The sequence below is a fragment of the Pan troglodytes genome, chromosome 4 (assembly GCF_028858775.2).
Source record: "Pan troglodytes isolate AG18354 chromosome 4, NHGRI_mPanTro3-v2.0_pri, whole genome shotgun sequence".
Lineage (NCBI taxonomy): Eukaryota > Metazoa > Chordata > Mammalia > Primates > Hominidae > Pan > Pan troglodytes.
The window spans coordinates 34,705,642-34,723,011 of record NC_072402.2 but is presented as its reverse complement, the minus strand read 5'-3'; the positions used below and the strand labels follow the sequence as shown (position 1 = coordinate 34,723,011).

General features: G+C 41.2%; 1 protein-coding gene across 3 annotated transcripts in view; it reads right to left on the bottom strand.

Moving 5' to 3' along the window:
* Nucleotides 1-358: 358 nt before the first annotated feature.
* The window catches only part of ACOT12 (acyl-CoA thioesterase 12), a 64,219-nt gene continuing 47,207 nt past the window's right edge, over nucleotides 359-17,370 (bottom strand). For 2 of the 3 annotated variants that reach the window (XM_517670.7, XM_016953052.4), the window contains exons 7-15: nucleotides 16,230-16,349; nucleotides 15,253-15,403; nucleotides 14,534-14,589; nucleotides 14,192-14,255; nucleotides 13,060-13,143; nucleotides 6,130-6,263; nucleotides 2,841-2,969; nucleotides 1,178-1,304; nucleotides 359-907 (exon numbers count right to left, since the gene is read on the bottom strand). In XM_517670.7, the coding sequence (XP_517670.4) occupies nucleotides 758-907; nucleotides 1,178-1,304; nucleotides 2,841-2,969; nucleotides 6,130-6,263; nucleotides 13,060-13,143; nucleotides 14,192-14,255; nucleotides 14,534-14,589; nucleotides 15,253-15,403; nucleotides 16,230-16,349 (1,015 nt within the window). In that variant the 3' untranslated portion in view covers nucleotides 359-757. The remainder of the gene's footprint in view (nucleotides 908-1,177; nucleotides 1,305-2,840; nucleotides 2,970-6,129; nucleotides 6,264-13,059; nucleotides 13,144-14,191; nucleotides 14,256-14,533; nucleotides 14,590-15,252; nucleotides 15,404-16,229; nucleotides 16,350-17,370) is intronic. The other variant, XM_009448919.5, reaches the window with a different exon arrangement.

The following is a 17,370-nucleotide window of genomic DNA, read 5'->3' as shown; positions in this document are numbered from 1 at the left end:
TGAGTTAAGACAAATCACAGAGGAGAATACTGAATGTTGAAGTCTACGGAATAAAGTGCTAATGTAATGGTTATGAAAGAGATCTCGGTCAATATTCTCTTTCTCTGTAATACTACATTTTGCAGGTACCTTGTGTGTCTATTAGAGCAATAGACACTAAATTGGTCAGCCACCTGGAATATATGTTAAATGACACAAGTAAAGTTGTTCTTATTACTAAAATTGATTGGATTCCATTATGTTTTAATGTCTCCCTAATTTAAATCTCTAGACTATGTAATACATCTTGTCAAATGCTCCTGACATGTAGACACCTGCTGCACAAGGAAGAATGCCATACATTAATCAACGAGTCAACTTAGCAAATCATTTTAGATTTTATAATTTTTTTTTTTGGAATTTCACACAGAATGCATGTTTCACCTCCTTAACCTAAAAATGTTTATGATAATTTAAACTCAATTCATGCCATTTTATAGAACACATAGTATTGCATACAGGCAATTTTCCACTATCTGTGCCCCTGGAAGAGGCAGAGCCACAGATGACTTAGAACAGAATTCTAAAGCTCTTTTAATGCTAATCCAAATCACTGGTATTTGACTTACGATGCATTTTGTTTTTTAACTTCGTCACTGCATTTTGCTTAGGGTTATATTAAATTATTCTGTGGCCCCAAAGCTTGACAGATGTCAGGGCTAAGGGTGCTTGGAATTAAAAGTTGGAAATTAAATTACCAGTAATTGAAAGTTGACCTTTAAAATGTGCTTACAAACCCATTATCAGGAGGATTCTCTAAGAACTGTATACAAGAGGCTGCTGTTTCTTCAATGGATTTCGACCAGCCACCAAGATTTCCAGCAAAGTAAGGAAGGATGCTTGCAGACATATGGTTAAAGTAAGATACCTGTTTCAAAAAGAAAGTACGATATTTTAATTTCTTATTGACTTGGAGCTTTTTCAAGAAAGGATCTGAGTCTTGCTGGTGTAGGGGAGGCTAAGACCCTAATCTTCTGGGGGACCTTCTGGAACAGATGATCCGAAAGGATGACCTTAGGATTCCCATAGTGTGGACACAAATTACAAGATTACAATTAATTAGGACATCTGGGTAAATTAAGAGATTTTTCGCTATCTGGCAGAGCCAATTAATCTGCAGATGTTTCATCAAACTTACGATGCATGAATTGCTGTCAATAGCATGGATGAGAAATCCGGCACATATGATTTCACTTCTGATGTACTGTGGAGACGGGGGGACCGATGGCAAAATGACCGACTTCACTGCCACTGTGTAAGTGTTACTGAAAGAAAACACTTTCTAAGCTCTTGTGAGAAATAAAGAATAGTTGTTAGAAAATAAATCCCTATAGTTAACCCAATTTACTTATACAGGTAGAAGTGAAACTATGAAGGCCCAGATCTTCTAGAAGAGTGGTCTCATCAGAAAACACTCTACAGGCTACCTTCAAGGTAGGAAATAGTGTTTTCTGCCTTAGAATTGCATATACGATGCTTTGTGTAACTCCATGAAACTGGAGTCAACCACCAAACTGAAGTTTTATTGTGCCCGACAGGGTTGTAATTTCAGCCTCCTTTCCTTTTTAAATTAAAAAACAGGCCGGGTGCAGTGGCTCATGCCTGTAATCCCAGCACTTTGGGAGGCTGAGGCAGGCAGATCACCTGAGGTCAGGAGTTCGAGGCCGTCCTGACCAACATGGAGAAACTCCATCTCTACTAAAAATATAAAATTAGCTGACCATGGTGGCGCATGCCTGTAATCCCAGCTACTTGGGAGGCTGAGGCAGGAGAATCGTTTGAACCCGGGAGGCAGAAGTTGCAGTGAGCTGAGATTGTGCCATTGCACTCCAGCCTGGGCAACACATCATCTAAAATAATAATAATAAAAACAATACCCATTGTTGTTAAAAGAAAAACTCTCAACAATAGAGAACCCTGTAGGCTACAAAATAAAAATCTTCCTCCAGTCCAATTGCGCTCCCATGCTATTTTCTACCCTAGAAGTGAACACTCTTAACATTTTACTGTATAGCCCTCTAGACTTTTTAAAATAAGTGTATAAGAATGACATTTATATAAGCAAATGCACACAAAATTTTTTACATAAATATCATTTTACAAATATCGACTACAATTTGATTTTTCATTTAGCAATAAATCTTTGAAGGTGTTTCTCTATCAGTCCCACTATAGCTCCTTCATCCTTTTTAATGATGGTACAATACTTTGTAGTATGGCTCTACCATAATTTATAAGATGGATTTTCCATTTGTTTCTAATATCTTTTGACATAATAAATGATACAACACTGAACATCTGTTAATACTCATATGTGTGTGGGATTATTTGGGACACTTTCTCTTAGAAGCTAGCTGCCATGCTCTGAGAAGTTCAATGTACATGGAAAAACTATGTCTGGATACTCTGATCGACAGCCCCAGCTGACAACCAGCCATGGTGGATGTCTAGCATAGTCAAGCCTTGGTGAATTCTAAACCAATTCCTGATGTCTTATTTGGCTTCCACGACATTTTTACTAATCATGGTATGTTTCAAAGGTTTACTGAATACCAGTTTTACATTTACGTAGGAAAAGGAACTACTTTAGGATCCTTGCATTGTCCTTTGCAAACAGCTGGCACTTAATAGATGACTGTTAATTTTTAAAATAATAGCTAAAGATTCATCTAGGTATAATTCAAATAAACATAATTCAAGAGCAGAAATATCTACACAGACTTCATTATTTTCACATCAACTTTTAATTTCTATCCTATACTATGAAATATTAATAGAACACTTGGACTGCATATACTCACCCATCTTTGAGGGGTTTTCTTCGTGATACGAGTACTACCAAGTCTTTGGGTTTGTCATCATTCAGTATAGGACAGGTGATGTGATACAGCTGATCGTCTTCACTCACCCAGTCTATGACTTCACAGGACCTGTGTATATAGAACAGTGGAAAGCAGGTATACTTTCTACCTGCTCAGGCATTCACTTCCCTTATTTGCTTACATAATCTCATTATTTGTATCCATATTTGCCCCTTCAGCTCACCTAATCATCTCCCTAAAAGCCAGCATTATTGCTCAAGTCTGCCTTTAGAAGAGCTCTTTGAGGCTAGGCACAGTGGCTCATGCCTGCAATCCTAACACCTTGGGAGTCTGAGGTGGGAGGATCACTTGAGGCCAGGAGTTCAGGACTAACCTGGGCAAAATCTTGCAAAACCCTATCTTTATAAAAAATTTTTAAAAAATTATTTGGGTGTGGTGGTACATGCCTGTAGTCCCAGCTACTCGAGAGGTTGAGGTGGGAATATCACTTGAGCCTGAGAGGTTGAGGCTGCAGTGATCCATGACTGTGCCACTGCAGTCCAGCTTAGGTGACACAGTGAGATCTTAAAAAAAAAAAAAAGCCACAACAAACAAACAAAAAATGCAAGAGCTCTTTGATCAGAAGGAATAATTCTGCAAGTGATAGAGGATGGTGGCCATCTGACTTCAAGTTCATAATTCTCAATACTTCAGTGAAAGGCATTGAGCTGTTTTACACAAAATTATTTTTCTCCAGGATCAAGTAAAAACATTGTGAGGACTGGTAAATCATATAGTCAGTCCAAGAAGGATTGTTAATATAGATAAAGATATGTGGTATATTGGAAACCGCACTAGCTTTGGAGTCACACAACTTTCTTTTGACTCCCAGATTGCCACTTACTCGCTACATAAGTTGTGTTAGGCAAGTCATTTGATTTTTTCATCTGTAAAATTTAGATAATGATACGTGGGGTTATTGCAAGGATTCAGTGAAAACACCTGGCATAGTCCTGAATCACAGTACATGTACAAGAAAAGTTAGTTGGATTAGAATTCATTCATTCATTCCCCCATTTGTTCAAGTTCAATTTGGCTGGAATGTCAAGTGACATAGAGATAGTAGGAGAAACATTTTTAAAGCATAACACCAAAGTTTAGGCATTGTTATTCCTAAAAGCTTGTACTGGTAGAGTATCTACTAAATTGATGCAAGAAAATTGAGAAGTGTTCCTCTTCTCTCAGAATGATTTATTATGATAGCATTAACCATGATGTATCATTCTGATACGGGAGGTGGGCAGGGAAATGTTGGGTAGAGAAGGGCAGGGTCCCTGGTGAGGGCTCCACCCTCGGGCCTGTGCCCACAGACCTAAATGAGGACAGGCATTTCTGTTTTCACACCCTAAAAGTTACCTTTTGGCCCACTGCACCCCACATCCTGTGCCCATAAAAAACCCGAGACCCTAGCGGGCTGGATGTTGAGAGGAACAGAGGAGCACACTGCCAGACACCAGCAGACGCTGGCAGACCATCGATGGTGGAAAGACATGGAATTCAGTCAGGGGTGGTCAGAGGATAGCCTGGTGGCTGGGCAGCCTGACTCCAGAAGAAGACCACCTACCCACTCCATCCTCCTTCTGGCTCCCCATCCATCTTGCTAAAAGCAACTTCCACCACTCAATAAAACCTTGCACCCATCCTCCAAGGCCACGCGTGAGCCGTTTTTTCCAGTACACTAACGCAAGAATCCAGGATACAGAAAGCCCTCTGTTCTTGCAATAAGGCAGAGGGTCTAATCGAGCTGATTAACACAGGCTGCCTGCAGACAGCAAAACTGAAAGAGCGCATCGTAACACACACCCACTGGGGCTTCAGAAGCCATAAACAGTCAACCCTAGATGCTGCCGTGGGGTCAGAGCTCAAAAACACTCCCCACGACTTAAGCAACTTAAGTGTCTGCATGATCCCTCTAGGGGTTTGAGCAGCACGGAAGAAACAAGCCACACCCTTGTCGCAGGCCCTATGAGGAGGATAAGGGAACTCCTCCCATTTCAACTCTAGCATCTGTGCCAATGTAACACGTGACCTCAGAGATGTTTCACTTTAGTGGTATTAAATCATATGTTACATGGTATTTCTAAATCTCTATCACAGTGAGTTTTAGAAAATTTGAAGATGAGCCTCTATCTTGTCAAGATTAGGAAACGCTTAACACATAGGAAGCCCATCTCATCAACTCTTCCGTGTCAACAAGGTGGGCCATGAAGCCCTGCGGGGTGCTATAGCCAAGGTGGCTGGGCCCCAGTGCAGCTGGTCTCGTCAGTGCAGTTGGCAGGGTGCACAGCTCTGTACTGTGTTCCAGGAAAGGGCCGGGGAGTGGAGGAGATTGGATTAGGGATGCAGGAGACAGGGAGTGGCAGGAGTGGGAGATGTAGGCTAATAGAAGCAGGGACATCATCAGGAGGGGGAGCAGGAAGGCATGCCTTTCACCTTGGGGCTCACCCAGCTTGCTCTCTTAGCTTCTCACCAGGGAGGGTTGCTTCACAGAAAAGTAAGGAACTGCCAATGAAATATTGAGAGTATGCAGGACAACTGGATAATCACTTCCTCAAGAGCAATGAGGTTGCATATTAAAGTAGAAGAGTGTAGAATTCAGAGCATGACAGACTTGGGTTCCAATTTGGGTTCCATCACTTTATTGCCTGTGCAATCTTGGCAAGTCTCAGAACCTCTTAAATGGAAATAATATTGACCTTGAAGTTACTGGTAGAATTACAATAGATGTGGGTAAAGCAGGTCAACTCAATATAGATGATAAGTGAGTATAATTTTTGTTTTGTGTCTCTCAATATCACCTGATGCAGTATTCTGTCCAGAGCAAACTTTATTTTTATTTTAATTTTTGACAGGGTCTCCTGTGTCACCCAGGCTAGAGTGCAGTGGTGTGATCTTGGCTCATTGTAGCCTTGACCTCCCAGACTCATGCAATCCTCCCACCTGGGTCTCCCGGGTAGCTAGGACTACAGGCATGCACCACCATGTCCAGCTAATTTTTGTGTATTTTATAGAGATGGGCTTTCATCATGTTGCCCAGGCTGGTCTTGAACTCCCGGACTCAACTATCCACCTGCCTCAGCCTCCCAAAGTGCTATGCTGGGTCAAACTTCGAAAAATACTCTTTAAACAATGGGTCACACATTGGACGATGGAGATGGACTGCAATATGGAGATCGTCTTTTACATTATGTCAAGGTTGATTGAGAAAAATTTTTAAATTTGTTCTTACACAAAATGGGGGTCCCACAAAGGTCGCTTTGTAAAGTCAGACAAGAGATGATAAGCCAAATGTGCTGGACTTCCCACGTGCTTTTCAACCCAAACAGATAAAACATCATGCTCTTCCAGAGTATATATTTTTATCTAAAAGACAACAAAAAAATTAAATTACGAAAGAAAACTGATGCTTTTACTTTAGAAACCATATGCATACATATGTAGTCATAGACCAATTGCACCAACTAAGGCATCTTATTTCCTGGATGAAATTGAAGCCCCATGGCAATTTCTCTTCAAATACTGGGATGTCTAGAGGTCTGTCCAGGATGCTGTAGTCTCGTGTCCTCTAAACAATATGTGACTTGAGGGTGGGCTATTTAATTATTGCACAACAGTTTTTTTTTCTCATGAAAAATGTAAAACCCTAGGCCTTTCTCTCCTTGTCTCTTTGTGATGTTTCCCTGCCTCTACTGAGGAAAAAAAGAAAATATCACCAGACTGCTAGGCAGGTCAGCACCTCATCTCCCTCAAAAGAGCAGAGTCAAGGCTATAGCTTAGGACACTTTCCCAGGATGTCAGGCACGTCTTCAAGTGGGCCAAGGGGATCCAGGAACTGAATCAACCACCTCTAGAACCATCTCAGCCTCTTAGCAGAGTCCCTGGAGCACCATATTTCCTCAGCACGAAGCATCCTTTCATTTCTGAATCACAGTGGCTGGATCATCCTTCTGAAAGGCCAGTTCCTGGTTTCCTAATGCACATTATTCCTTAGGTAAGAGGAGGCTTGTCTTGGGGAGCCATTTGACATATACTTAAGCATGAATGCATCCCTTGCTACTCTGAGCTTTTCTTCTACTGTGTTTTTGACAATAATCAGAGATGTGTGTTCAGCTAAGAACACATTTCTATCCTTCCCGTTTTCTTTATCTCTTTCAGGATACTTTGAAGTTAGTGTTGAAATTTGCTACCTTATAACCATTCCCATGGCAACAAGCTGTGAGAAAACAAACAAATATGGGGTTAGGACTTCACTGCAGGAATCAAGCAGATGGAAAAAATCAGGCTGTAAAGGAGAAGGCTTTATTTAAACATAAATATCATCAATAAGAGAATGAAAAAATGAGAAATTAACTACAAGCTGCTCAGAAAGGAAACAAGTGATTATTTGCTTACACCATTTAACCTCTCCAATTGAACTTGGTTCCAAGCCTCTCTTTAAATCCAGCCTGCAAAGGAAGACATGATTGAGGCTGTGAGCACTTATCAAACACCAAGAAAACTACGGATGGGGCTCCAGGTGGCTGGTGAGACACACCCTACTTAGCATGGGCATGCCTAACTTTGCCCCCAGCACAGGGGGAGTTGAAGGAGTTTCATTGGTGTATATCCAGAGAGATTATCAGATTCATCAGTCATCCAATCAGTGGTTGGTAGGTAAGTGGCTCTAGGATGGCCTGCTGGGGCTCTGCAATCTCAGAGGAGCTGAGGGCAGGTGGCCAGGGTGAACTCCATAGTGCCAGTCCTAATCTGCCCTTGGGGCAGCCATGCTCCATTCTGGTGGAACAAGATGGAGTGGGATGCAATATTGTGCTGAGCACTTATTAAGAGTTGAATTATGTCTCTACCCTTCCACCCCCAAATTCATATGCTGTAGCCCCAACCTCCTGTACCTCAGAATCTGACCTTATATGGAAATGGGGCTCTTGCAGATGTAATTAGTCAAGATAAGGTTGTGCTGTGGTAGGATGGGCCCCTAATCCAATATGACCAGCATCCTTATTAAAAAGGGACATTGGACATAGACATGCTTATAGGGAGAACACATGTGATGACAAGGGTGGAGATCTGGTGATGTTTCTATAAGCCAAGGAATGCCAAAGACTGACAGAAAATCACCAGAAGCTAGGAGACAAGCGTGGAACAGATTGTCCCTCACAGGCTCAGAAAGAAGCAACCCTGCTGACATCTTGGTCTCAGACTACCAGCTTCCAGAATTGTGAGACAATAGATTTCTAATGTGTCCACTACCCAGTTTGTGGTCCTCTGTTATAGCAGCCCTAGGAAACTAATACAGCACTTTTCTGGGGGGTCTGCTCCCCAGGTTGCAGTCACATGCTTCTGCTTCCTATCCTGGAGCCAAACCAAACATCAAGCTAAGTTGTAACCACCACTGAGTTCTGCCCTTACAGAGCTCACTTGACTTATCCAATGTCAGGTACAGTACTGGATGAGCAAATTCGATTTTGATCTTTCCCCTAGAAGGTGAGGGTTGCAGAAAGTCCCCATTGCCCTGCTGTATAAATCAATGATATTGATGCAAACAAAGCAGACAAGGAAATGCAGTAGTTAGTTTTGGTTCTCTCTAAACCCTGCTAATAAAGGCCAGCTTTTGCTTAGTGAAAAAATTTTCCAGGAACAATTCTCCAAGAAAATGAATTACCTTTCACATTTGGGAATATAGAGATTCAATTTATTTATTTATTTGTAACCAACTGATATGGATTGGATTTGTGATTTCAACCAAATCTCATGTCGAATTGTAATCCCCAGTGTTGGAGCAGGGACCTGGTGGGAGGTGACTGGATCATGGGAGTGGACTTCCCCCTTGCTGTTCTTGTGATAGTGAGTGAGTTCTCATGAGATCTGGTTGTTTGAAAGTGTGTGGCACCTCCCCCTCTCTCTTCCTCCTGCTCTAGCCATGTAGGACGTGCCTGCTTCCTCTTCACCTTCTGCCACGATTGTAAGTTTCATGAGGCCTCCCCAGCCATGCTTCCTGTGCAGCCTGTGGAACTGTGGGCCAATTAAACCTCTTTTCTTTACCAATCACCCAGCCTCAGGTAGTTCTTTATAGCAATGTGAGGATGAACTAATACGCCAACTCAAACATTTTCTTCATCATTTGATGGTTGGAGAATTTCATTCTATGAAATGAAGCTTAAAGCAAGCAGGCTCAAAATCTGCTGGAGCTTGCTAACATTTTATTAGTGATATCATTGTTTTCATTCTAATAAGATTCTTTTTGAATTTGAATTTAATGTCTTATACAAATAGTATAAGAGGGCTTGCAATCCCAACACTTTGGGAGGCCGAGGCGGGCAGATCACCTGAGGTCAGGAGTTTGAGACCAACCTGGCAACATGGTGAAACCCTGTCTCTACTGAAAACACAAAAATTATCCAGGGGTGGTGGCACATGCCTGTAGTCCCAGCTACTTGGGAGGCTGAGGCACGAGAATCCCTGGAACCCGGGAGGGGGAGTTGTAGTGAACCGAGATCACACCACTGCACTCCAACCTGGGCAAAGAGTGAGACTCTGTCTCAAAAAACAAACAGTACAAGAGGAAACAACTAAAAATTTGAGAATTTTTGTACCATCTATTGACAAATATGTTATGGAGACTACACTGTGGTAAAGAGGGCAAAAGTGGTTTTTACAGAAGCCTAGGGGAGCCTTCATTTTCCTTGGAGGTATCTGGAGATGACCACGGGGGCCAAGCAGGTGGGGGTCAGAAGGGCGGAGCTCTGGGCCCAGCCCCTCCCCTGGCTCCATGAGAATAGCTCCCCTCTGGTCTGTTTCCTATACTAGGGGTCTGTCCTGTGTAAAGGTTTTCAGGTGGTTCATGTCATTCTGGCTTTCATCATAATTTTCCCAGTACATCCCCAGGTCTTCCTTAAATAAAAAGTTACTCCTGTCAGGCCAGTCTCCTACTCAATGCTAATTTCCACCAGGAGAACTTGGCTTAAACTACCCACTGCCTAGAAAGCCCTACTTCTCCCTCAGCAATCCACTCCTGACACTGTCTTCAAGGAGGTAAGAATGGCCTCCTCTCTAAAGTTCTCCCTATATAACTGTCTTCTCTTGGAATTGCCTGTAAGAGCTGACTTTTATGGTTTAAGCACTGTAATCTCTCACTTGTTAATAAACGACCTTATAATTATTCTTCAGCTGTTTCACATACCTGTGTGATGTTTCCAAAATATACATTTTGCTCCTTGTATTACTACTACAATTAATTCTATCATTATACATGAAACATGAAATGAATTAAAACCATAAGCCCTATCCAATTTCATCACATATACTACAATCTTAGATTTTTACCATCTAATTTATATTGAAAACCTGGAAAAAACATGATTTTTTTTTTTTTTAGAGATGAAGTCATTTTATGTTGCCCAGGCTGGCCTCAAACTCCTAGGCTCAAGCAATCCTTCCACCTCAGATTCCCGAGTAGCTGGGACTACAGGTGGATGCTGTCAGACCCGGCTTTGAGGAAAGTATGATTCTTTTTTTTTTGATATAGGGTCTCACTCTGTTGCCCAGGCTGGAGTGCGGCTGCACAATCTCAGCTCACTGCAACCTCTGCCTCCCAGGTTCAAGTGATTCTCATGCCTAAGCCTCCCAAGCAGCTGAGATTACAGGTGCCCGCCATGACACCCAGCTAATTTTTTATTTTTAGTAGAGATGGGGTTTCACCATGTTGGTCAGGCTGGTCTTGAACTCCTGACCTCAAGTGATCCACCCACTTTGGCCTCCCAGACTGCTGGGATTACAGGTGTGAGCCACCGCACCTGCCCAGAAAGTATGATTGTTTTTTGTTTTGTTTTGTTTTTTTGAGATGGAGTCTCACTCTGTTGCCCAGGCTTGAGTGCAGTAACACGATCTTGGCCCACTGCAACCTCTGCAGCCCAGGTTCAAGCAATTCTCCTGTCTCAGCCTCCCAAATAGCTGGGATTACAGGCGCCTGCCACTGCCCCTGTCTAATTTTTGTAGTTTTAGTAGAGACAGTGTTTCACTATCTTGGCCAGGCTGGTCTTGAACCCCTGACCTTGTGATCCACCTGCCTCGGCCTCCCAAAGTGTTGGGATTACAGGCGTCAGCCACTGAGCCTGGCCCAAAAGTATGATTCTTAACAGACAACTGTGTTGTAAGAATTATTCCACTAAAAGGTGACAGAAAAAATTAGAGTCATATTTTGAAATTAGAAACATATAAGCTGTAAAACGTGGGAGAGAAGAGGAGGAAAACTCTTCAAAAACATCTTTTATCAGATTTTTAAAATCAGATTTTTATCATAAGTATAATCTTTAAAGGAGAAATTCAAATTCAATGGAAATAACACAAGAATATTACTTTATACAATATCCTCTAGTAACTATCTATATAAGAATGAAGAATTCATCATTGATAGCTCTCCCACAACACCAGCAAATTCATTTGGGTATGCTTTGGGCCACACCCTCCCAAAGAACTGCAGTTTTAATATATTCTACGACTTCACTAAATATGTTCTTTCAGTTCATTCCAGACATGAATTTGTTCTTTCCACTGCTGCTCATGAATGCTCAGATGCCAGCAATGATGAAAGAAGCAGGTTTTATAATAGTAAAAGAAAACAAAGTAGTGAAGCATCTTTTATGAAAGATAAACAAATGCATTAGTTAAACCTGTGTTTCTGCATCACTGAACCAGGCAAAGACAGAAATTTAACTGGATCCAAATGGGATAAGGAAGACCTCTAAAGGATTTAATAATGAGGACAGAGAACTCATAAAAGGAAACAACCAAAAACAGAACATTCAGAAGTCAAAGTCAGAGTTGAAACGAATCAATGAAGTAGCATCTGAATTTACTTAGATTTAAAGGTAAAGTAACAATATAATTTATCATCCAAACTGGAACACCAAGAGACTGTTAATAATTATGATGGGACAACAGGTGTAAGCCAGAGCTGTCCCAGGAAAATCAGGACATATGGTCATCCTATTTCATAGGCTGCTGCTTCACTGATGATGAAAATCAGTGCATACTGAAATATGAACGTAGCCAAAGTGCTGGCATTAGTGAGCATCTCTGAAGTGCCAGGCGCTCCTATGGTCTGGGTGTAGTGGTGAGCAGATCGGCCCTCAGGGAGCTTACAGTCTAGTTATTGTGGGCATGAGCTTCCGAGGGTCTCCTAAAAAGCCTCTGAAAATAGATAAAATTATGATCCAAATGATGTATGTCTCTTTAAACCTGATGGCATGCAAAACACTGTAATAGGTCCTAAGAGAGATACAAAGAAGTCGAGACAAGGCCTCTTTCTTAAGAGGTTTATAATGTACTTAGGGAAAGAAGACCATGTGTAAAAAGTTAAATTTCCATGTAAGGCTTAAATATTAATTTGAGGTAGCTGTGGAAGAAATGTCACGAGATAGTGTATAATTAACTGACCAATTATTTATTTATTTATTTATTATTTTTAGAGACAGAGTCTTGCTCTATTGCCCAGACTGGAATGCAATGATGCAATCATAGCACACTGGAGGCTGAAATGCCTGGGCTCAAGTGATCCTCCCACCTCAACCTCCTGGGTAGCTAAGACTACAAGTGTCTGCTACCACAGCCGGCTACTTTTTAAATTTTTTGTAGAGATGGGGTCTCATTGTTTTGTCTGGGCTGGTATCAAACTCCTGGCCTCAAGGGATCCTCCTGCCTTGGCCTCCCAAAGTACTAGGATTACAGACGTGAGCCAGCACACTCGACCAAAAAAATTAATTTCAAAGAAGTCATGACAGTTACTAGAAAAAGAAGTCCTTAAGTCAAGTGTGGCAGTTGAGGCTTTATGGAGAAGCATCTGTCCTGATCTAGATCAGGTGGGATTTGGGTAGATGGAGAAGAGAAGGAGGGAGAGACGGGATGTGAGAACCTAAGCTCAGAGGTAGGAGCATGTTGGGTATATTTGAAGGACTCCAAATCAACCAGCTTGTAGAGACAGGGCTGAAAAGATGGTTGCCTCTTAGAAACAGTTTCCTCAAAAGATGGTTGCGTCTTAGAAACAGTTTCCTCAAAAGATTTTGTTACCTTCTTAAAAGCCGCAGTAGAAGCAGTAGAACCACCACCACCACAGTTTTCGTTTGTGATGGGCGATGGATTATGCAAATACCTGGAAGTGTCCTACCTTTTCCACAGTGCTGGTAACCTCCCAACCCCTTTTGGCTGCCAGTTTTTTGAGGGCCTCCACATTGCTGTCACTCAGGGATGCCTAGAATAGAAATATTTTTAAAGCTATGTGTTCAATACATGGATGTGTGATCATATATTTTCTGCTTAAAAAATGGGCACTGTTGGAGGAGGTATGTGTTGAGTCCCAGTGATAATGTTGAGTTTAGAACTAAACTACAGGCCAGGTGAGGTGGCTCATGCCTGTAGTCCCAGCACTTTGGGAGGCCAAGGCAGGCAGATCACTTGAGGATAGGAGCTTGAGACCAGCCTGGCCAACATGGTGAAACCCCATTTCTACGAAAAATACAAAAATTAGCCGGGTGTTGTAGTACAAACTTGTAATCCCAGCTACTTGGAGGCTGAGGCAGAAGAAACGCTTGAACCCGCCACCGGGAGGCGGAGGTTGCAGTGAGCCAAGATTGCGCCACTGCACTCCAGCCTGAGCGACAGAGTGAGACTCTGTCTCAAAAAAATACCAAAAAAAAAACACAACAAAAACAAAAACAAAAGCAAAAACGAAAAAAAAACCAAACAAAAGTAAAAAGAACTAAGCTACAGGTAACATATACTTTTTATCTTGAACCCTTAATTCAGAATTCAGACAAAGTAACTGTATACTTAACAACTGCGTATCATTTTAGTTGGTGTCCTGAGCAAAGACAGACTACCTTTCAGTATGATTGATAATCAATGTGTAATAAGTAAACTTGGATTTCTCTTTACATTTAATGGTTAAAAATATTCAAATGACTACTACTTTGTTATTGTTTTTATAAAAATGCAAGCTGGTGGGCACAAGTCACGGTGAGATACCGGATAGCACTGTGCCATGCTTCTGGAACATATCTGATGGCAGAGCATCCTGAGTCTGTAGTTTGGGAACTGTAAGAAGTCAAACAAGGCTAAACTGCCGATTGGTAAGCAGTAACTGATAGCCTGGTTTTGTTTCATTTTGACATGACTGGCTGATATAATCCACCTTTTCACATAGCCTGCGTAGGCACAGCCTAGGCCAGTTAGGCAAGGGGATTTCCATTTTTGTAATGATGAGACCTTTATATGAAGAGCTCCAAATCACAAAACATCACCTGCTTGCTGATATCCCAGTGTATGCAAAGTGGAATCTCTTCTTTGTGGGAAATAACATATTTTCTGGAAAAAAAAATTAAAGTGTTAAATGACAGTTTTTTTCTCTGCATTTAGCACACAACGATAACCATAATACTTTCTTGAACTTCTATCAGCCATGGATATCAGTGGAACAACGTGGAAGAACTATTTCCATAAGTCAGTAGTCAGCCTTTGCGGCCAGGAAACATCAGACCTTCTCTTTTTCCGTTACGTGGGAATAGAGACCCAGAGAGGGGCTCTTATATAATTTGTCAGATTAACGAAGACTCCATAAAATCATTACACCTTATGTTTCTTACCTGCCTAGGCGAATTCTCTTGCGTGCAATAGCTCCCCGATAGCGTCTAAAATCATCCTTTAATCGAAAACAAAGTAAAATCAATAAAATAAAATATCTACTATCTTCGTGCTATAATCCTTAAGTATCCTTCTCCTAAATCAGTCAAAAGGGCTAACTGAGATGCGGTGTCTCTCCATGAACTGACTTCATCAAGTCAGAGCCTCTGTGCTGAATCCACAAAGGGCAGTGGCACTGACAAAGGTGCAATCTTTGCAGCTATTTTCTTCCTTTTTTCAAAAGTGGAGATTATTAACATTCCTGTTACCAGAATTATACTTAATTCTCACTACAGAGTTTTTAGAAAAAATTAACATTGGCAATCAGGTAATTTAGGATTGAGGGAAAGATATGGTTTCCATGAACGTGGCACAGCATCAAGAGCTAGAGTTAAGGAAGTGAGAGAAGAGACCCAGAAACAGGACATAGAAGGTGACATCCTACCCACAGCAGTGTGTGGCCCGGTAGAGGTGAGGTCTTCAGGGCTTCCATCATTTGAACAAATGATCAGAGTGATCGGGGGGAAAAGGAAAAGAAAAAAGCCCACTTCACTTTGTGATGCTGAAAAGAGAGAAAACCAAAGGGAAAGAGCCAAAGAGGTTGTTGCCGGTGGGAGGAGATTCTAGGTAGAGCTCTCTATTCACAGGTCTGGCTATTGAACCTCGTGTGATAATAACTGACCTTTGAAATGGGTTGGATTCTGGGAAACGTGATGAGATTTTCCTTATCATCAGCAGCATTGTAAATGAGAAAAGCACTGTTGATGTGACGCCCTCGGCCCTCGGCCCATTCCTGACAGTCAAAGGCCTCCACGCGAACTCCAACTTCAACACTGTGAAGGGTGACGCAGGGCGGTGGGCAAAGAGGATCTCGACCCATCAGGCCCTCCTTGCCCACTGCTGCCACCTCCTCCAAGCAACAGGAGGATAAGGGCCTGGGTTTTCTTGTTTGTTATCAGCAAACCTGTGCAACTATTAAAATCCATTTTCAGGTCAATGGGCTGCTTTTTACAAGCCCCTAAGAGCATTTCCATTTTACTTCCCCACTTTCAAGTGGGAAAAAGGCCAGGAAAGGCTTTATATACATTCAAGAACATATTTTGGCAATGTGGGGGAGAGCTTAAATTATGCCAAAGTTAAGTTTTCTTCCCTAAAAACAATAATTCTGTAATTAAAAAATAATCAAACACTGTAATTAGACAGGAAACACAGATATTCATTTTTACATTTAAAAAGAAAATAATACTAAATCAAATCTTCTCATTGTGTATCAAGAATAATAAAAATAACTGGGAAGTGGTTTGGATTTCATGGTGGTAATACCAGGTCCATTATGAGTTGATTGACCATCTAGTCACTGGGACTGAAAGGAAAAGTTAATAATTATGCAGGGATGACAGGTACAAACCAGGTCCAACTTGGGCCAATTGGGACATACGGCTACCCTTATAAGACAAAAACCAGTCCTTCACAATTTACTAATTGTGAAAAGGCCCCAAGCAGAACAAAGGGTTAAAAATATGTTCATGGATTTTGAAAATTGCATGAAAAAAATGGAATTTCATTCAAGTAGTTCCCATACTCACCTCCAGGCTGAAATTAAAAATTACATTTGTGCAAGTTTAAATTTCTTCATAGCAGCCTAAGGGCTCACTTTACCAGGTCTGAAATGTATTGTTGACAATGGCAGTGAAGACAAGACGATCTCCAACTGTAGATGGTCCCCGGAACTTAAACATATCTACGGACTTCAGAAAGGGATGAGCCCAACACAGGCGGCTGGGGAGACAAAGGGAGGGAGAGAGAAGAAAGCGATCACACATTCATTCATCGAACAAATGCACAGACAAGTCTTCAAATAAGCATTTCTTTAAATTTGACTGAAATAAATAACTGGATTATGTGGGTTGAAGGTAGGTCTGCACGCTACCTGCCAATATTTTGGGAAATACCATGTCCCCGAGCAGTGGGGTCTTTACCCATATGTTGATGCTTCTACTCCTTTGGTAACCGTCCTACTCTTGTCTCGTTTCCTGTGGAAGTCCCTTGGAACAACAAACCAATGCTTTTTGTTCTATTCTGAATTATAGTCATCCTGATAGCTCATGATTGTAGTCCCAAGAAGTTCTGATCCAGGTTGGAGTGGGGTCCAAGTGAAGGCAGGTGTCCTCACACAATTCCTCAGCTTTACAGTTAATCAAATTCACCCACAGATCAAAAGATAAGTTTTTTCCCCTCACAGAAAAATTACCTGGATTGCTACATAAAGCCTGAAAGGCTAGGAGATACACATTTTATAATTTTTGTGTGTATGACATTTTGAAATAATTATATATAATATTTAATTTCAGAAAGTTACTTCCATAATTTTCTACATTTTAGATTCCCAGTCATCATTCAATTACTCTGTGCCAACACCAAGCGAACAGATGCTGCCATAAGCCTTTACAATAGAACATGTCCAATTGCTTCACTGTCACTAAGAATGACAATCTCATTTTAAAAGCAAGGTCTCTTATTTGTGCATAATTTTTAGAAAGGATAACGACAGGTTTGTAACTATAGTCATAACTATAGACATATTAATAATAAAATTATTTTAATTTGAGGGAAATACAACCTTAAAAATTTTCAATGGTTATGAAAATTGTCAGAAGGGCAGATCCTATTCAAATTCATTTACAGGGTACAGAGTGTTCCCTAAAACTGCTCAGTTACCTACATCTTTCCATTAAGAATAAAATAACCTTTCTGAAATTGAGGAGTCTTTAAAAGTATTCTAAATATTCTCTTCTTTCTT